Here is a 20,897-nt window from a genome sequence, read left to right as displayed (position 1 = left end):
CTGGAGCGGTTGCGGATGACAAAAGTTAATTAGAAACATGAGCAGTTTAACTGAAAACACTTGTGACAATTGGAAGGGCAGCCTCTCCCGTTGGAGAATTTTTCCTGGGGAACCGTTGCGGGAGGAAGTTACTGCTCCTAGGTAAGTCGTGTCATGGTGACTTTGCAGACGCAGACGTGCCCTTTGGGGGCTGCGGTGCCATATCCTGTCTGTCCTGTGGGGTGGGCGGGCATGGGCTGTTGGTGGCGCGACTCCAGGCTCAGCGGGGACTTGCCTTCTGGGCCACTTTCTGTCTGACAGCTGCCCTAATGCCTGCGACAGAGCGGTGCGGTTCTGAGCGCTCCCGGAGGAGGGCATCACAGCCCTTGTTCCTGGAATATGGGCCCCCTTGCTGGGCAGAACTCCAGTGTGGAAACTGCCCTTCTCAGAATCATTCGGATTCTCAGTTTGGAAGTATCCTGAGGCTTTTCTGAGCAGAGAGTCTGGCTGGGGAAACACTCCCCGAGCGCCAAAGGGGAAGCCTTGACTTTCCGATAACCTGTGTGTTTTCATGCCTACAGTAAAGCGTATGCAGTGGATACTCTGAAGCTAAAAAGTCTTTTTTAAGTCTTGCCTGAATCGTGTACCTCCTTCAGAGTGTCAGCATAGGAAAAATGTGTATGCTTTGATAGGACCTAGCAACTTCCTCGGGTAATTATTCTGTAAAGATTATGCTTGGTTTCTCTTTCTTTCTTTTTTCCCTCCTGTTTTAATGTCTCTCCTATATTTCTTAAAGATGGCTAATTCCCAATTATTTCGCGTAACTGAGAACTTGGGTTGTGGGTTGAATAATTCATAACAGTAGGCATTTCCTATGTCTTTCCTACATACCATAGCGGCGATAGAGTTTTTGGCTAGTTTGTGTTTCTGTAAATGTATGCTTAATTGTGCTTTGCACATGTTGGTGCTAAGATCCGTGCACATTTGCATGACAGATACCAGAATGTGCCGTTGAACATGAACAGGGTGTGAAGGAGAGCAGCGGGCAGGTAGGATTTGAACGTACAGGTAAATGCACCAGGCGGGGGATGGCATCATCTGGCATTTGGGTAGAGAGCAATGGGCTGTGGAACCATGGCCCGCCCTCCCGCACCCACAGCGCAGGTCCATAGGCATAATTCAGGTTTCCCTCTCTTCCCCGTCTCTGCAGAGCCATTGGCGAGCCCCGCCTCCGCCCACCCCGGAATGAGCGAAAATGCACCTGCTTCTCTGGAGAGCGGCAGCAGTCTCAGCCCTGCTAACAGCAGCGCATCCTCGGCCATCCCACAGCCCGGCACTGCCTCCAAGCCCTGGCGCAGTAAGTCGGTCAGCGTGAAGCACAGCGCCACGGCGTCCGTGCTCTCGGTCAAGCAGCCCGTGCCCGAGGCCCCCAGGCCCGCCCCCGAAGCCATGAAGCCGGCCCCCAACAATCAGAAGTCCATGCTGGAAAAACTCAAGCTTTTCAACAGCAAAGGGGCTTCCAAAGCAGGCGAGGGCCCGGGGTCGCGGGACACGAGCTGCGAGCGGCTGGAGATTCTGCCCAGCTTTGAGGAGAGCGAAGAGACGGAGGCCACTGCGCGCCCGCTGCCCATGGCGGGTCCCGCTTCCAACAGCCCCAAGATCGCGCTCAAGGGCATCGCCCAGAGGACTTTCAGCCGGGCGCTGACCAACAAGAAGAGCTCCCCGAAAGGCAACGAGAAAGAAAAGGAGAAACAGCAGCGGGAGAAGGAGAAGGAGAAAAGCAAGGACCTCGCCAAGAGAGCCTCTGTGACAGAAAGGCCGGACCTCAAAGAGGGGCCGAAAGAAGACCCCAGTGGGGCGATGGTGACTGAGATGCCAAAAAAGTCCTCCAAGATCGCCAGCTTCATCCCCAAAGGGGGAAAGCTCAACAGTGCCAAGAAGGAGGCTGCGGCCCCTTCCCACAGTGGAATACCAAAACCAGGGATGAAGAGCATGCCCGGGAAATCCCCAAGTGCCCCTGCCCCTTCCAAGGAGGTGGAGCGGAGCCGGGGTGGGAAGCCGAGCTCGGGGCTCCCCCAGCAGAAGCCCCAGCTAGACGGCAGACACTCCAGTTCCTCCTCCAGCCTGGCGTCCTCAGAAGGCAAAGGCCCTGGAGGGACCACCCTGAACCACAGCATCAGCAGCCAGACTGTCAGTGGGTCCGTCGGGACCACCCAGACCACGGGAAGCAATACCGTCAGTGTCCAGCTACCTCAGCCCCAGCAGCAATACAGCCACCCCAACACCGCCACCGTCGCGCCTTTCCTGTACAGGTAGGTGTCTGCCCGCCCATCCTGGGCCGTGGGCCAGGGAGCCTCTCCGGTGGGGTCTAAGTCTTGGAGGGCAGGACTCCGGCCTGCCTTCCAGGAACAGGCGAGCTAGCAGCTGAGGTCCCCCTTCCTTGATCAGCTCCTCGTAGGTCTGTGCACCAGTGCTCGAGGGAGCAGTCAGCCCAGCATGGCTTTGGGGGGCAGCGGGAGGGAAAGCTAAAGAGCTGCCCCAGATGAGGAGGAGTTTGCTGGGCATGTGGGGACCCAGGGCCATTTACAGAAGCAGCCCCAGCACGGGCAGACACGGCGTGTGGTTTGGTGTCACCCGATGTGACCGGCCCCAGCGTCAGCCCTAATGGATCCCAAACAGGCTCCAAAAAATGAGCAACACGGAAGTCCCCTTGCTGGATACCTGAGGCTTCTTCTCACAGGTTTTGAACTTCTACACGCTCATGGTTTCTTGCTGCATCACACGTATTAGGCATTTTTTCAGTCCTTGCTGTGAGCTAGGCTCTTTGGAGAGGTGAGCGGGAACGGGAGGAAGGGACCAGTTCTAGAAGAACGAAAGAACCAGGTTATACTAAGACAGGCCTGGATGTTTGCTTGTCTGACTCCGTGTCGCCCTTTCCCTGTCTGTCTCTAACGGTACATCCACAGGACCATGGGCAAGCACAGGGAGCCAGGTGCTGCTCGCTCTGTGTGCTGGTGGCCCACGGGGGCCTCCAATGGCTCCGCCCACACCCCACTGGCTCTGGGTGGTCCTTGACATGTGCAGATGAGTCCCCTCCAGCAGACGGAAGCTCCCCTAGCACTGCTTTTATGGGCATCCCAAGGCTTTGCTCACCGTGCTCACCTTGATCCTGTATTCGAAATGGGCAGCGCCTTTGGCCACTCTGCACAGCTGAATGTTCGTGATACCTCTGCCTGCCTGCCTAGCAGAAGGGGACCAGAGACTGAATGCCATGTTCTAGGCACTTCCTGTAAAGCCTCTGCCCTAAATACAGACACGTATACACTGTACGCACACACTCGTATGCCCACAGGCATGGACGTACGTTGACAGTCACGAGTACAGACACAAGTCCACCTTCCTGTGCAAAATGCTAGTGTGAATGTGCCCACGTATATTTACATCCCTGTTCATATGCATACACTCATACCCACACTTTCAGCTTCCTGTGTTGACATGGTCCCCGAAAGACGTGGATATCTCCTCTCTCACTCCCCAAGTTGTACTCTGGGAGGCTTTGTTACCATCCCTGCCAACAGCGGCTGAAAAGACTGGCATGAGTGATTCAGAGTAAAGCCAGGCAGGTTCAGCCAGGGAGGGAATGCCAGGCCTCTCCTTGTCCCTCTTTCCTTCTCTTCGGCTCACCCTCCTCTTCAGCAGGGGTCATGCCCAGACTTTTTAATTGGGAGAAGGTCATCTCTTTATTCCATCATGTCATCAGCTCAGCTAACAGTTGGAGAAGAGTGCCAGGGCTTAGAGAATGAATGACTCAGCGCTCGCGCGTCTCTGCGCAGGGCTTTGAATACAACTGTCCTCTGAACCATGGAGGCAATTGAATTGCTCCCCATGAAATTTTTATCATTCCAATAACATTAATAGTCTTGAGGTCACGCATATTCAAGCTCCTGCTCACAGAGTCTTGATTTGCATTTTCCAAATTAAAATATAGGATGGTCTTTGGTCACCATCCATTTCACTCCCTCTTTCTTTTTTTTCTGTAATCATTGGAAAGATTGTGAGACATTTAACCTCTTTTAAAATTTCAGGCTTTTCTGTGAGAGGAAAACTCTTAATGAAAGGGCAAATGTCTGACAAATAGGAGGAATGAGAAAATGTCATGCTCTCTGTCAAGCTGCATTTTCATGTTCATGTTCACCACGTGTGATGTCCTTCTGGCCCCTCTGACGTGCCTTTTCTTGTCAGGTGAACCAGGATGGGAATTGGGGCATCTGAGCTCTGTCTTTTGTTAGCTGGTGATTCCCTATGTAGTCTTGGGCCCTGCCTGTGGGGACAGCTAGGGAGATTATGCACCAAGTATGTGCGGAGACCCAACTAAGGGCTTTTCATGCCCTAGCCCATATAGTCACCCCAACACGCCATGAGCTAGCTATTTTTTGAAATCTCCATTCTGTAGGTGAGCAAACTGAGGCTTAGAGTAATTAAATAACTTGCACCAAGTCCAGAGCTAATAACTAGGAGAGCTGGTGTTTAAAACCAAGTCTGTCTAACTAGAGGGACCGAGTTCCTAAGCACAAACCAGTTTCGACTCTCTGAATCACTGCGTCTCTCTGATCTACCTTGTCCTCATCTGTAGAGTGAGGAGACTGGATGAAATGAGGGGATTTTTTTTTAAAAAAATAGGTTAGACACCCCTTGTGCTCTGAAGTTCACTCAAATTCATGGCTCACAGCATACAATTTGCGCTGCTCCCCCTCCACCCCCCCCAGAATTTGTCCATGTTAGTGATGTTACCAAGCCACAAAAGAAAGATAAATCATCTTTTAAAATCACTCTGAATGAATTCTGTTTATCAGTTCAGAAGTAACCCTGGACATCTATTACTTGACACTTGACCAAATGCTTCAATGCCCTATCACATGTGATTCTTGTAGCAGCCAGGGGAGGTCGCTGTTGTAATCCCTGCTGCACAGATGGGGAACCTGAGGGTCAGAGGTGTGAAGTGACTTCTCAGAGGTGCAGGCTAACCTCCAGCCAGCTACAGTCCTACAGCCGGGAGGGTTCAGACTCCGAGGCTAATGCTCCTTCCCGTATCCAGCATCTTTCCAGACTTAAAAATTTCTCATTTGTCCATTCATCACACCCTGCTGATCTCTACTGTACAAATGAACTTGATCAGCTCAGGTTCTTGCAGGTACATATCAAAAAAGCCAGTCTTTGCTTTCGGAGAGCTCTGTGGTTGAGGAAAGATGTATTAATCAGATCCCATTGTAATATATCGACATCAGACGAGTGAGAGCGCTGGAGAAACACATAGGGGGAGCCATGAGCTAGCACCGCCCAGGGAGCCTTCCTGGCCAAGATGACGTGGGAACTGTGTTGAAAGCAGATTGGACGCAAAGTGAGGAAGAAGGAGGAAAAGAGTCTTCGGGCACAGGTCACAGTAACTACAAAGACATAACTGCTAAGGGCGTGACGTGATCTTGGGATGGAGGGAAGGCTCAGGTGGAATATAGGGCCCGGGTATGTGTAAAGGGCAGGAGTGGTAGAAGACAGGGCTGGGGGTGAAGGAAGGATCCCCAGTGGGGCATTGTCTTCCACAGTAAGGACTTAAGAACTTTCTCCGTGGGCAATGGAAACTATCAGAGGCCTTTCCTCAGAGGGATGTGACCACCCCAGTATCACAAAAATCAGCGGAGGATGGTGTGGGGAGCAGGCCAGACCTACAGGCAGTCTAGAATAGAGAACACAGATTCAGATGCCTGATTCAGACCCAAACGGTAATAGAAATCAGCAGCTTGGGGTAATGGGACTGTGGCCGCGGGAGTTCTGGGCTTCTCTGGAGGGAGCAACCATCCCTTGGCGCCAGCAGGTGGCGCCCGCAAGAACGTCAATCAGGACTTTCTTTGTTTTTACGGAAAAAGAAGAGAAAGGGACAAGGCAGAAATCCAGATGCTTCTTGCGAAATCTCCCAATTTTAAAATGTTGAAACGAATTCAAAAAACGTTAAAATACTACACAGACCAGTGAGAATCCGTGGGCTGGTTCCAACACTTGGCTGCAGTTTGCAACCCATAGGCTGGAGGCAGTGTACCTGTTTACACCGTACTTCTAGGGCAGAGAGGATGAGACCTTGGACTCTGGCCAGGGGGTCCGGAGGAGCAGTGTGGATCTGAATATCCTCAATGGTTGGAGACAGCAGGAATTTGGAACTGATGGCTTCATTTGGAGGGCACGGGGGGGCAGGATGGATGACGAGGTTTCCCAGTACGTCCCCCACACTGAAGACCGTTCACATTCTTGGCAAACACTTTCTTCATAGAGAGTGAAATCTGGCTGAATGAGCTCAGGATGCTAATGAATTAATAAGGCTACACCCAGGGTTATGCATCTGAGTGCAATTACGCATTTGCACACAATGCTGAAGTCAGCAGAGGTAATTGTGACAAGAAGGCATTGCATGAAGCACTTGCCTTGATTTGCTTGACAAATGAGGGCACAGAGAAGGTTTGGGGAAGTACAGATTTCAGTCAAGTGTTGAAATAATGATCAATGCGACCTTTCATCTCAGAAGATCTGAGCTCTGAATCAGAGACGGAGAGGGCAAACACACCTGCTTGGCACCCACTCCCGACCGGTTTCATAGTCACCTCTTCAGAGAGAGCCATGTCAGGAGGATCGGGGGAGGGCCGTGGGGCTGTTAATGGAGTCATCTTTATGCTTCACTTGCTGGCATTGCTGAGTACTCAGAAGTTTGCTCTTTGGCAGAGGTTAAATGATCCAAACCACGCGGTACTCTCCAGCGTTTTTCTGGCTAGACCTAGCTCCCTGATGGGGATTCAGAGAAGCATTCCCCAGCGAGGGTTTGCAGACCCTCCATTTGGGCAATGAATATTTCATCTTTTACAGTTCGGTGGCTCTCTCTGTTTCTAGGACATTGCTCCACATGCGTCGATGAATTATTTAGAGTCAGTCTGCTGGTCTGCTCTGTTCTAAAGCTTCTTGTCGAAGAGAGCGATGGTGGGTGCTGTGGTCAGACCACAGTGGTCCAGATGTGGTACCTACCGCTTGTGACAAGTGTGTCTGCTTTGGTTTGTATGTGAAGGTCCCAGACAGACACCGAAGGGAATGTTACTGCTGAATCCAGCTCCGCGGGTGTGAGCATGGAGCCCAGCCACTACACCAAGAGTGGACAGCCTGCTCTGCAAGAACTCACTGGTGAGTATGGAGGCCCCGGAACGTCTGTGTCTGCTGGAGATGAGGCCTCCCGTACGGCCTCTGACACTTAACCTTGAATCTCCTTGTTTACTCTTCAGATAAAGTCACTTTTGCTATAAAACACTGTCTTCTTTTCTTCCCTGTAGGGAAGCACTGATTGAAAACGCATTCTTAGCATTATCCATTAATCAGAAAGAAGAATACAGCATGCTTCTTTTACCAAAAAGAAAGAAATGAGCATATCTAAATATTATTTTAATATAACCTAGATGATGATGATTAAAGGGGTATTATTTTATGTGAAAACATAAAATCCACAGTTGTCATGTAGGTAATGGCACAGATGCTGATTTATTAATGTTATACTGTCACATTCTTAAAGGAGAAAAGTTAGCATAAGAGTTAGGATTCCTCCTGCACTGGATTTGGAGTTACCACCCCCTCTGTCTATCTTCCCTGTTCCCCAACTCTGTGCTCTCTCTTCCAGCAACTTCTAATCAGGGAAGCAAGCGGTAAACCACATATTTAGCAGTGGTTGTGTTATTCTTCACATATCTTACCACTTCCAGAGTTGGGTTAAAAATTGAATCCATGTTTAAAACCCATTTATTAGACTAAATATCCATGACCACACCATTTTAATAGCCACATTACAGCTGTGGAATTGGTCTGCAGCCCACGTGATGGAATCGTACCCATCTCACCATTAACTCTGAGTATTAATTTCAGAGGCTGTCAGCGATTTAACTATTTCCTTCTGGTTCTGCTGGCTGGGCACGGTGATGGGGCAGAGTTTTGAAGCCATTTATAAGTGATCCGTCTTGCAGCGGCTCAGGGCCCCACATTTGGGATTGATTTTGTGCTTCCTTCTCACCAAGCTCTGTAGCCCCCTTGCAGATGAGGACACAGAGAGGCCAGCCGAAGGGCCCGCTACGAGAAGGGCGTGGTGTTCAGCGACGGCTCAGGTCTCCACACGCATTCCAGCCCGTGTTCTTCTGTGCACACATCAAAGGAGCGGGGCCAGCACTCCGAGAGCCCGGAGTGTATCAGACGTGTGTCCCGTGGAGTAGTGTGGATTCGTGTCAGACACAGGCTGGCAGAATTCACATTTGAAAAGCAAAAGCAGCAGCCAGAGAACATTCCACATCACACTTGAATTTCAGAGTGACAGATTACAGCCTGTGATCTTTCACCAGTTTTTCTCTTTCTCCATGTGTCTCCTCTGCATCAGGCCTGCACAGCCAAGGAAGTGCTCGGGGAACCTGAGACGCTGTAGTTGGTGTCAGGGACAGATCTGTGCAGCCAGGCTTGTCTGATCACGCACTCTGGTTTTTGTGAAGTCTGATGGCATGTATTGCTGATGGGAATTTTGCCTGCCTTTCCTTCCTTCCTTCCTTCCTTTTTCTTCCTTTTGCTGATGGGAATTTCTTAATCAGAGTGGCTTGTCTTTACATTCAAGGAGTAGAAATCACATGTGTGACTATACTGTGGATTATTTTATAGAGACAGCAAATGGTAGTACAAGGTTAAATGAACTTATCCACAGCCGATCCCTTGAAATGACAGTGAATGGTAGGTGTATTTAGAAATAGATATTTAGGGGGAACCTGGGTGGCTCTGTCACTTGAGTGCCTGACTCTTGGTTTGCGCTCATGTCACGATCTCAGGGTCATGAGATCGATCAAGTTCTGCATTGGGCTCCACGCTCACTCGCTCTTTCAAAAAAAGAAAAAGAAAAAGAAAAGAAAGAAATGGACATTTAGGAGGCGAATTGACCAAGTGGTTTGTTCTTCCCCTCCTTTGGCAGGGAAGGGGGATCAGGTGGATAGTCCCATGGTGCTTTGTCATTTGCATAACATTACACCTGAGGGGGCTCCTGGGTGGCTCAGTGGGTTAAGCCTCTGCCTTTGGCTCAGGTCATGATCTCAGGGGTCTGGGATCGAGCCCCGCATCGGGCTCTCTGCTCAGCAGGGAGCCTGCTTCCCCCTCTCTCTCTGCCTGCTGCTCTGCCTACTTGTAATCCCCCTTTCTTTGTCAAATGAATAAATAAAATCTTTTAAAAAATTTTTTTAATATATTAAAAAAAAATTACACCTGAGACCTGCATCTTGGGTGGTAAGGTTAGAAGGGAACACGCACTCCTGTTTATTATCTGATCCATGAATCCCTTCTGTCTATCACTGATAAAATGTCTTTCAGTCTCTGCTTGGATATTTGGGACAGGAAGTTATTCCTTCATAAGGCAGCCCTTCCATTTTTATTGACTCTAACTAATAACAGAATTCTTTATTCTTTCATTTCTAATCACTGGATATAATCCATCTCCTGTAGCCCACAGATAATTTCCATTCTCTGTCATACAACAGGTTCTTCCTTAAAACTCCTTCCTTCAAGTAAAAATCCTGAGTTCCTTCCATGTTCCTCTTGTAACACCCTGACATCCCCCAAACTCCGCTGTATGTGATCAGAATGTGGTGTTCTCTCCATCACGACCAGTGGCCCTAGGAAAGCTGACCTTGCAAATTCAGCAGAGCTGCAGGGAGCATGGAAGGGCTTAACATTTCTGTATATGAGCAGAAGGAGCCTCTCTTCCCATGGGAGCATGGTTGGGTTCTTATTTTGTTCAGGCAGTGAGTTGGTAGGGGATTCTTACATCATCCTTGGGGCAGAATTGGCAATTTAGAGTGTGATCACCTAAGCAAGGCAGGTGGGTTCCTCACTTGCCATTCTGCATTGCACTTGGAATATGGTATGTATAGAGCTCTGAGGGGAGCAGACATTTCCCAGCCGACCCCCCGCCCCACACACACACAGAGCCCACCCCAGGGGAAAGAATGAAGCCCAAATTCCACATGCACTTCTCTTGGGCCACGCATATCATATGCATCTTCATTTAATCCTCCGACTGACCCTTTCAGGGAAGGTTTTCATCCCCATTTTACAGATGGCATTCGGAAAGATCAGTGACTTACTCAAAGTCAAGTGCAGCACTGCCAAGATTCAAGTCTTTATCTGCCAAAGTGCAGATAGTCTGCACTTTTTTTTCAACCCTACGCTGACCAAGCATTTCTGGACAATAAATAGGTCTCAGGCATCCATAGATTTGTGTGATGGTCACTAAGAGTAAGGGTGAGTTACCTTCCCATGTCGAAGATCTTTGAATTTCTAAAGGAGAGTTAGCAAACAAACATGTCGATTAGGAGAGACTTGGAGAAATAAGTATAATTATTATAATTTGATACGTGATTAATTAATTTGAAGATGTGTGCCTAGACTTAGCTTTGATGAATGTGTACCACAGGGCCTAGAGCTGTCCAAAGGGTCAGTACTTTTTGGCCTTCTTACATAGATAGAATGTGGCCAAACTAAAGATATTTACCTGATGGCCCCAGGAGAAAGATGCAGTTACAGTCTTCCAGCGCCTCTCAGGGGAGGTAAGCAAACATTCATCACTGCTTTCCTTTCAAAACACATCCATAGATGTATTTTTAAAGAATTGGGTGGGAAATGCAAGCTGGACCACTTTTCAGATAAGAGAAAAATGCCTTCCAACGTTCTCTTGGTTCAAAAGGGGGAGAAAATTGAAAACACTTGGCATTTTCAAGGACAAGAGAGTTGGCTAGAGCCAGTTTCCCCCATAAAATCACACATTTATCGTTCGGTCCATCTGCCAGCCTCCAGGCACCACCGTGTCAAGAACGACCTATGGAGGCTGTTTTGTCTCAGGAAGAAAGTCGATGCTGTACCACTTCTTAGCGGCCTGTTGCCTTATTAATGGCGACCCCCGGGAATTCTCCTCGGTGTCTTGAGTAAATCCTCCTCGCTGCTGCCCATGTACCCTGTGTTCTGTGCGGAGATTTCTTTAATAAGGTTGCTCAACTCTTTTGACTGAGAGAGTCACAGGCTTTTCAGGAGTCTCGATGGTGGTTCTGTGGTCTTCCCAGCCCTCCCTGGAATTACTCTGAGGGAATTCCGTCTCCTCTGCACCCTCTCAGCCCAAACAAAGCAGAATAGCCAGAGAACCCAGAGCAAGGCTACTCTTGAGGGCACGTGGTTTTCCAGCTTCTGTATGGCCTTTGTCTCCTGGTACACTTGACCCGGTTTGACCTCTGCCTGGCCAGGTGTCCTCCAGAAAATCTTGCCACAAGAATGGAAGTCTCTTGTGGCCCGAAGAGAAGCCCTCGATCCTCTTGATGGCTTCCCACTCTGCGGCACCAGCGGGCATGGGTCAATGCTTGAGTTGGGCTCTGTGCTCAGGGATCTCCAGACCCCAGCCCGTTTAATTCCCTACCACTGTCCTATGAGGTCACGGCTGTTACCATCCTCATTGCAATCCTCTGGAATCGGAAGGCTAGAGAACGTCAGCACCTTCCCCCCTGAGTCCCACAGCCAGTGAGTTAGAGGAACCAGAATTTGAGACATAGTAAATCTCACAGAAAGAGGCAGACCTCTCTCTGTAGGAGTATTTGTGATTAATAAGTGAAGATCTTTTAGCCAGTGTGCCAGTTCCATTTACGAAGTAGGGCTGGTAGAGAGCAGTGCGTTATTGCCAGTGGGTGAGAAGATAAGATGCCTCACCCGCTTTTGCGTGGGCAGAAGATGCGTCGTGGGGGGTGCTCAGACCTAACTTGTGTGTGTCTTTATTGGAGACCATTTGAAAACGTATTTACCCCTCAGACTGGGTGCCTGGCTTCTCCTATAAGCTAGACTTTCACCTTTCTCAGGAGGGACCTGGAGGGAAAAGACAGACTTCTGTCCTTGGATTTAACAACTTCCTTTAGGCGTCCATCCATCCACGTGTTCTCAGATCCTTAAGTGTCCCCCGGTGAGCGTGGAATGTGGCGTGTTTCATGGTGCTCACGATGGAGCCGAGAACTAAACGTCTTAACCACCATTGTTCCAGGGGAAGACCCCGAGGCCCGGCGACTGCGGACCGTGAGGAACATCGCCGACCTGCGGCAGAATTTGGAGGAGACCATGTCTAGTTTACGGGGGACTCAGGTCACACACAGGTAGGCATCCGCCACGTGAATTCCTTCGCGGACTTGCAGGCAGCTTGATTTCCACACAGCTTCTCCTGTGTGTGTTCGTGCCACTGGCAAAGCGCCTTAGCTAGTAATGGAATAAATAACTTTGATCCCCAAATGTGCTAGAACTCACAGGGAATGCCAGGCAATGTGCAGAAGAGAACTGGAAGGAGCGAAAACGAGGGTAGGCGGGTCGCTCCCCCAAGCAGATGGTGCTAGATCCATGCGACAGGGAGTATGGTGGACAAGTTCCATTAGGTTTTGCTTTCCTTGCCTTTTCCGAGCCTGGACTGTGCTGTGAAAAGGAGCAGGTGAACTATATTTGACCTGTGTGATAAAGTGAATAGCTTGAATTCCTACCCAGTCTTCTGATACACAACTCTGTAATGTTGTTAGTCATGCCCGCGTATGAGACACGGAAGGAAATATTTATGAAAACTTAGGATCACGTTTAAACTATGATTTAGTTGGATGAAACCTAGGATTCCATTGGAAACACTCATCAGGTTGTTTTCAGTGTTGAGGAAGAAGTTGAAGAGGATGCAGCCCTCAGCCACCCTTTGGTGGATTTTGGCAGAATCAAGTTTTATGGTTTGTGCTGGGCTTTGATAACGAAGGCGAAGTCCTGGTTACCCCCGTGGACTCCCAAGGAGTCTCCTGTTCTCCAATTTCAGTCTCTTTGATCAATGGATAGAGCAAAGAGACAGCAGGGCTTCCCCACTCCCAGCAGCTTTGGCAGATTAGGGTGAAGCACTGGGAGTTCTCTCTTAAATAAGACAGGGGCCTGAACCTTAGGGGGTCCCCAGTGTGAGGATAGTAAGGCTGTTTCTCGAATCAGAGGGAAACAGTAAAACAGCGGAGGCACCAAATTGGTTCTTCCAGAGGACAGTCAGCTTAGGGGGTGATGGTGGGGTGCCCCCCGCCAAACCTTCAGCTATGTGATGGTGTGGAGCCAGCCAGTAGGCCTTGAGACTTTGTGATCAAGTATGAAACATCCTTTTTCCACCCTGATCACCAAAACTGACTTGCTGGGGGCGGTGGGGGTTGAGTGTTGGATGGCTTTCTTGGCGTGAGCTAGGATGGTCATGATGACAGCAGGGAGACCTTAAATGGCTTTTCTGTAGGAAAGACCCTCTCTGCTCAGTCAGAAGACCCCAGGGTCCTCCACAGAGGTACACTGACCAGCTTGCTTGGACCACAAGAGCTACAGGGCCACAAGTGTAGACACAGGAGACTTATCAATGGCCAGGGATGAGCCCAGTCTCCTGACAAAATCAGATCCTTGTGACCTATTATGGACCTCAAGCCTGGGTATATCCTACTCTCCCAGCCTTTTCCTCCCAAAGTTTAGTTGTCCTTTTGGTGAAAATGTGGGAGAAGCAAAAGTGTTGGGGAAAGGGAGCTTAGAGCTAGAAAATCAGGGCTCTCCCCACCTGCTTGGTCCATGGGAGCTGAGCATGTGACAGGTGACATTGGGAACTCGAGAGTGGAAAGGGTAGAAAGGGGAGCTGTGACACAGTCTGCAAGAAGGTGTGGGCCCATGGGTATGTTACACCCCCTCGTTATTGTTTCGGCATTTTCTCTTTACTTTCTTGGGTTGGAAGGGAGATTCCAATAGTTAAGATCATTTAATGAAAGGAATTGGTAGTGGGTATCTTTTACCATGTTTTAGGGGGAAGGTCTCTGCTGGGCTTTTCAGAGTGTCCTACGGATGTACAGCTCCGTCCTTTCATTTCTCACAAAGGAAACACGCTGCGTGGTATATCAGTGGCTGTTATCTGATCCTATTTTGTATATAGGAAATATTTCACAGTTCTCAAAAAAATGTGAAGAATATATAAACTGCAAAAGGATACTAAGCACATGAGGGTCTGTCTAAGCCAAGGCTGGTTTGATGTTTTCAGCACATTGGAGACCACATTTGACACCAATGTCACCACAGAGATAAGCGGGCGCAGTATCCTCAGCTTGACCAGCAGACCCACTCCCCTGTCCTGGAGACTCGGCCAGTCCAGCCCTCGGCTCCAAGCGGGAGACGCCCCCTCTATGGGCAACGGGTACCCGCCTCGAGCCAATGCCAGCCGCTTCATCAACACCGAGTCGGGCCGCTACGTGTACTCTGCCCCCCTGAGGAGGCAGCTGGCCTCCAGGGGAAGCAGCGTGTGCCACGTGGACGTCTCAGACAAGGCAGGAGACGAGATGGACCTGGAAGGCATCAGCATGGACGCCCCCGGCTACATGAGTGACGGGGATGTTCTGAGCAAGAACATCCGGACAGATGACATCACGAGCGGGTGAGTACCTGGGGCTTCTCTCTCTTTTCCCAGAGCGGGAGGTGGCTTGGCAGCCTGTTTCTCTTTTGCTGGGCTTTGTTCAAGTTCTCTGAAGGAGATCAAACTGTCTACTTTGCTTTCTGCTCCGTCAAAGGCTGTGTGGTTGGAGGGGAATCTCCTGGGCTGAGAGTCACCAGATGTAGGCTGTTGTCCAGACTTAGGCAGTAACTTGCTGGGGGGTCTAGCAAGGCTCCAGCAGTAACCAGAGTGATCGTTGGTAACAAACCTATTGTGCTGGGGCGCCTGGGTGGCTCAGATGGGTAAGCGTCTGCCTTCAGCTCAGATCATGATCTCAGAGTCCTGGGATCGAGCCCCACATTGGGTTCCCTGCTCAGTGGGAATCCCCCATGGAGCCGATGTGAGTAACCCCGCGTCGGGTTCCCTGCTTCTCCCTCTCCCTCTGCTGCTCTCCCTGCTTGTGCTCTCTTGCGCTCTCCATCAAATAAATAAATAAAATCTTAAAATGAAAAAACAAAAAACCCCCAAACCTACTGTGTTGATCCTTGAAACCAAGCCTTGCACTTAAGATGGAAACCAAACTCTTCAGCCTGGCCTCCCTGGCCCTATGGGATGTGGCCCTCACCTTCCCCTCAGAGCTCCCCGCTCTCCACTCGCCTTGCTTCCTCTGCTGTGGCTGCCCCTTCTCTTTGGTCTCATTAAGCTCGTCACTGCCTCCCGGGCTGTGCACTGTCGACCTCACTTCTGCACCCCTATCTTTGGTCTCGGCAAGTCTGGGTCTTCCTCCTTACCCTGCTGGTCTCTCTTTGGGGCAGCCATCCTTGACCATTCACCTTGAAGGAGTTACGTGGCCTACCCCTTGCCTTCGTCCTCTCCGTCAGCATCTTATGCTCCTTTGAAAGCTTATCACTATTTGAAATTATCCTGATGATGTGTTTATGTTTTATTGTCTTTCGGCTCCTCCTGCTTACCACACGGTAAGCACCAAAGCAGGGGCATGGGCTGGCTTGTTCGCCGCCTTATCCCCAGTGCCCTGTACATGCAGGGACTTAGAAATTGTGCTGAATGAATGAACATGTGCTTCAATAGATGAAGGAACAAACCCAGCCTCCCTGTGATCCATTTGCTCACACGTCAAGTTCAGGGGAGTGGTGGGATGGTGTCTGAGCCGCATTGTGGCCAAGGGTGGCACGAGGCTTGGATACCTGCCTTTAGCTCCACTTCCAGACCACTGTGTAAACAGAAGGTCCCTCTGTTTATTTCACTTGCCTGGGATTTCTCCGTGTGTTAGCCTCACTTGTACAGAAGTTCTCCACCGTCTTTTCCTCCTCTCCCATTCTAGCAGTCAAAAAAATTGCAGATAATAGAAATCAGGAAGAATAATCATACTGCTCCTTTCCATGAACAGCGTAATCAGGACCCCCAAGGGTGAGTCCGTGCTTTCATAAGCTTGATAATAGCTAATGCTCCCGCTGTGTGCTGAGCCTTGGGCCAGGGCTTTATATACATTATCTTGTTCTGTTCTCATAGCAAGCAGGTGATATCATAATTCCCTTTCTATGGATGAGTAAACTGAGGCTCTGGAGGGTTAAATAACTTGCCCAAGGTCCCAAAGTGATAGGAGGCAGAGCCCAGAGTTTGTGGCTTCAAAGCTAGAGCCTGTTAGTACACCATCTTGCCCAATATTTTATTGCTACATTAAAATAGCACAACTGCTGGAGTTTATTTCAAAACTACTTTTGCTTAACTTTATCTGTCTGAGTAGGCATGTTCTTTTACTCAGTGAAAATCTCAGGTACAGAGGTTCTTTGGCTTTCTTTCTGCCTGTCACTTTTAGAACTATCTCCGTGAGTGAAACCTTGCAAGATTGGAACCACCCAACACTTTGTAACAAACTTCTGCTTTCCAGAATGGCTGGCAACGCTAATGGACTGGAAATGATCTGGGTAACTACGAGCATCATTTTGTGTTGCTGGTTTTCCATGACACAAAAAATAGATACTTACACCTATTACTAAAATTAAACTGCATATACTTTAACCTTTTTATTATTATTTAAAAGACTTCTGGTATCCAACATGCCTCAAGATTATCACCATCAATTCCCACTGTAATATGCTACTGAAATATTTTTTAGTTATTTTGAGATTTTCCTTCTTTCTTCTTCTTTTTTTTTTTTTGTATCCTATAATAGTTAAATTTACTGTCGTGTCAGTCTTCATCCTCAATAGTTGGTCAGTGTCTGATCGTGATGCAGTATTGACCATTTCCACAAGGTGGAGACATTGAAAAACACCGTCCCCTGAACCTTAGTGATGTCTTGGAGAGACATTCCCAGTTTTTGTTTTTGTTTTTTTTAGCTCTTCAGCCATAACTTTTATCCCTATGAAACAGCACAAGTGTTTACATTTCAGCTCCTGCTTCGGGAAACCCTACACTTTGAGCAAGTGAGATACGTTCAGAGCAAGTGTAGATAAAATCACAGAAATGTAAGCAAACCACCCAGTGATTGAAACTGGAGAACTCTGGTCTGGCTTTTCTTTAGTGGAGAGCTTTACCTTCCAAATGCGGAGGGGGGAGCCGAAATGGCATCAAATGCTCCTTTTAGTTGTAACAGTGCAGAGCACGAGTTAAGTAGGATAACACTCTATGGAAATGCGTGTGAGTTCCTGCTTTGAAACCATGTTACCAGTGCGCCTTCCTATGCTGAGTTCAGCTTTACTGTCCTTTGTACTCCGTTCTTCTACACATGACAACGTGTAGGTATTGAAGGTCTGGGCTCTTATTCTGGGCTTTAGGCTCTACTAAGGAAGTCATTTCGCTGAAGTGGTTGATGTGGTGGAAAGAAAAGACTGAGATGTCCATCTGTGCTGGAGCCTTCCTCTACCCCTTGCAAGCTCTGTGACATTAGGTCCGTCACTTTCCTCCCCTAAGCCTCGCAGCGCTGCAATTAAAATGGTCTTCAACTTTCTACAATTAGATACTTTTCTTTGAAGTCGTTTCTGATTAATGGCAAATATCTGATGAAGACACAGAGCTTCAGACAAGGTCTAGATGTCTTATCAACCTCAAACATCCAGACACTTGGAAACAGTGAGATGATGAAAGTTTTCATCCAGATGCTTATTTGGCTAGTAGGAGCAGCCTTGATGTATGAGTAGCATATAAATCCCTTTGGGGACTCTTTAAGGAAAGTTTTTCTGAAAGTTTACAGCGAGTTTATTTAGAATGCCTGACGTTAAGTTCTGGTTTCTGAAAACCTATGAACTTGTTGGTTTTTTTTTGTTTTTGTTTTTGTTTTTTTTTTAATGACACACTACCCCAGCTTGGTATATAGCAGCTGTTTTTTGCTGTCTCTAGTTCATTGTCTCCACTGGCTGTGTGTGCACGGGCACCTGTGTGCATCACTCAGTTCTCCCTAAGGTGCGGCTGTAATGACTTTATTTCCACTGAGTTTTGCTAAGAACCTAATAGCAAATGCCTCTTGTCTTTCGAAGTGTGTATTTGTCAAACTCTTCCGTTGTACTTAGTATGTACTAGGCGTGTCTAAGTCCTTTACATGTTGTTGCCGGACCTGGCCACTTCCTTTTATTAGATTGATAAATTGTACTTTGGCTGTACTTCATGGAAAAGAAATGAAAATAACAGACAAAGATGTCTCCTGCTAAGTTTTGATCTGTGAAGTCAATCTGCTTACTGATCTTCTAAAAATTCAAAGTGCCATATGGTATAGAATGAAATTAAAGGGACAGACTTAACATCCATATGTTTGGAAAGATGATTTTTTTTTTCTTTTCAGAGGAGGCACTGAGTTGTATCATGTTCCAAAGTATACATCCCTTCCCAGGAAAAAAAAAAAAAAGATCATTTAAATGTAACATCAGAAATTTTTCCAAGAACCTTTGATGGCTTCCCATGTCTTGTGGAAACAGATCTCAACTGTACATGGGAGGCTCTTTATGGTCTTTTCATCGCTGCCCTCCCTGCCTCAGCCCTGGCCACATCCCCCCAACATGTCCCACACTTCCCACTGCCCTGGGCTACCTGCCATTCAGTACCCAAAGCTGTGTCCTACATGTGTAAAGCTTGGTACTTCAGGACGTGGCTCTTTCTCCATGGCATTCCTTTTGCCTCAAGCCCATCTGACTTATCCTAAAAAATAGATACCTCCTAAAAAAAATAATAATAGTAATTAAAGAAATCTTCCTCTGTGATGCTGTCCTGAAGTCCCCGGCCTGAGTTACCTCTGTCCATGTGTTTCTGGTGGCCTTGGTCCACACCCAGCTTTTCACTTTGTGCAGGAAGTGTTTGAGAGGGGCTGGCTGGTGTCGAGGACAGCAAACAGTCTTAAAAAGCAAATGGAGTTGAGAGTGAATCATGGCTCTGCCAAATGAACTGGGACTAGTCCTTAACCTTTGGGACCTGGCAATAGAACTTGAAAAGTGCTTGGCAGAATCCAGGATGCTCAAGAACCGTCATGTACTCTGTGTTTGTGTACCTGTCTGTCTCTTCGGTCTCCCATCAAAGGTGGAGTTCCTGGTAGGCAGGCCAGGCCCATTATTTTTCCAAACTTAGAGACTACAAGTAGGTATTGAATGACTATTTGTGCATGGTCTGTTCTCTATCCCACCTTCCCAGGACCTTGGACTTCTATAACTTGCTGTCTCCAGCTGTGAATCTCAAGGATTCTATCTAAGGAACTTGGAGAAAATCAGCTTCGCCTCTGGTGTCTTTTTGATGCGATGCATAGCTCCATCTAGTGGCCAATATAGGCTGTGACGCTGTGGTTTTGATTGCTTTTAATTCTGTCTTCTCTATTGGTTTAGGACTCAGGGCAGAGGAAGGGGCAAATGCAGCAGTTGGCTTGTCTTTCAGATGTGGCTTGACCAATAGTGTGGTGGGGGAGAGAAAGCAGGGTTGTGAGCTAGATGATCTTCAGAGCTAGCCTCGAAATGGCTGCGGTCTTCCCCATTAGGTGTCGGGGATTTCTCCATCAACGGATAGTATAAGGTGCCTAGTACCTGCTGGGGGACTCAGTTCTTCAGAAGCAGAGGAACCCACCCCTGCCAAATTACTTGTAGCTGCATAAATCCATCAGAGCATGTCTTAGCTCAGGCTGCTCTAGCAAAATGCCATAGACAGGGGGACTTAAACACCAGACATTTATTTCTCACCGTTCAGAGGGCTGGAAGTCCAACATCAAAGTGCCAGCCTGGTGGGGTTCTAGTGAGCGCCCCCTTCCTGGCTTGCTGTGTCCTCACATGGCAGACAGAAGAGGCTTGGGTGTGTGTCTCGCTCTTCTTCTGAGGACACTAGTCCCATCATGGGGACCCAAACCTTTCATGACCTCATTAAACCCACTTGTCTCCCAGAGGTCATTCAACGTGTAAACCACATACAAACATATGAATTGGCAGGGGGTGGGGGGTGGGTGGTGTTAGGGAGACAAGCATTTCAGCTGTAACAGGTGATTCATTTGTATGTGCAACACCTGTGCTTAGATGGCTTTCTCCATCGTTGCTGCCAGGTCACCTCCTCCCAGAAGCTTTCTGTGATTCCATCCAAGTAGAGATGGTGATTCTTTCCTCAGGACTTGACTTACCCATAATAATGGGCTGGGCAGTGATAGTACAGGAAAAGGGAGACCACCCAAACATGAGGGCCATGGGCTGGGGGGCCACGGAGATGGAGGCACCCTGTTCTCTTCCTTCCTCATGGACCATCACGGACCCATGTGGGGGTTGTTTCTCACCAGGTCAGTGTCGATCACAGCAGACAGCACCATGGGCCAAAAAAGCAGCACCAATAGCACGAAAGGCTCTTTCTTATCTGGTAAATGTTTCTCATGGTCTTTCCAGACCAGACCTGAAGTGACCTAGCTGGGCTGTTGTTCCTGGCAAACTGGTAGGAGAGGAAGCCAAAAACTCCTTATAGTCAAAATGCGCCCTGGGGCCAAAATAAACGATTTTTTAGGTGACGCTGTCCTCAGAGGCCCCGGGTCATGGCCAGGCGTGGCAGGCACCCCTGGGATGTGAAAAGGATGGGCTCGTGTTTCTCCAGGTTGTTTCCTTGCTAGGATCTTGCTTCAGAGGGCTCTTAGAAGGCTTGGGAAGACCAGGTTGCGGGTTGGCCACTGGGCAGGTCCTGCTAATGTCAGAAGGGTCGCACTGCCTTGGAAATGTGAAGATTCAGCTCTGTAGGCAGACCAATCTTTAAGGCCCTGGGCAAGTCACTTGTTCCCAGTGCATCGCTGACCTCTTACTGCGCACGCATCCCCATGCGTGCATACACACACACACACACACACACACACACACACACACACACTTAAACCTTCAGTGGAGCTCCAGCATGAAGCCACAAGCCCAGAGGAGCCCAGTGGGCT

At 48.6% G+C, this 20,897-nt stretch overlaps 1 protein-coding gene across 2 annotated transcripts in view; it reads left to right on the top strand.

Moving 5' to 3' along the window:
- Positions 1–20,897, top strand: part of NAV2 (neuron navigator 2) — a 394,477-nt gene that overhangs the window by 221,741 nt on the left and 151,839 nt on the right. For both annotated transcript variants that reach the window (XM_080816815.1, XM_080816814.1), the window contains 4 exons: positions 1,190–2,291; positions 7,082–7,194; positions 12,098–12,206; positions 14,126–14,515. In XM_080816815.1, coding sequence (XP_080672941.1) covers positions 1,190–2,291; positions 7,082–7,194; positions 12,098–12,206; positions 14,126–14,515 — 1,714 coding nt within the window. The remainder of the gene's footprint in view (positions 1–1,189; positions 2,292–7,081; positions 7,195–12,097; positions 12,207–14,125; positions 14,516–20,897) is intronic.

This window comes from Martes martes (genome assembly GCF_963455335.1).
Source record: "Martes martes genome assembly, chromosome: 10".
Taxonomy (NCBI): Eukaryota; Metazoa; Chordata; class Mammalia; order Carnivora; family Mustelidae; genus Martes; species Martes martes.
This window is presented reverse-complemented; position numbering and strand designations above follow the sequence as displayed.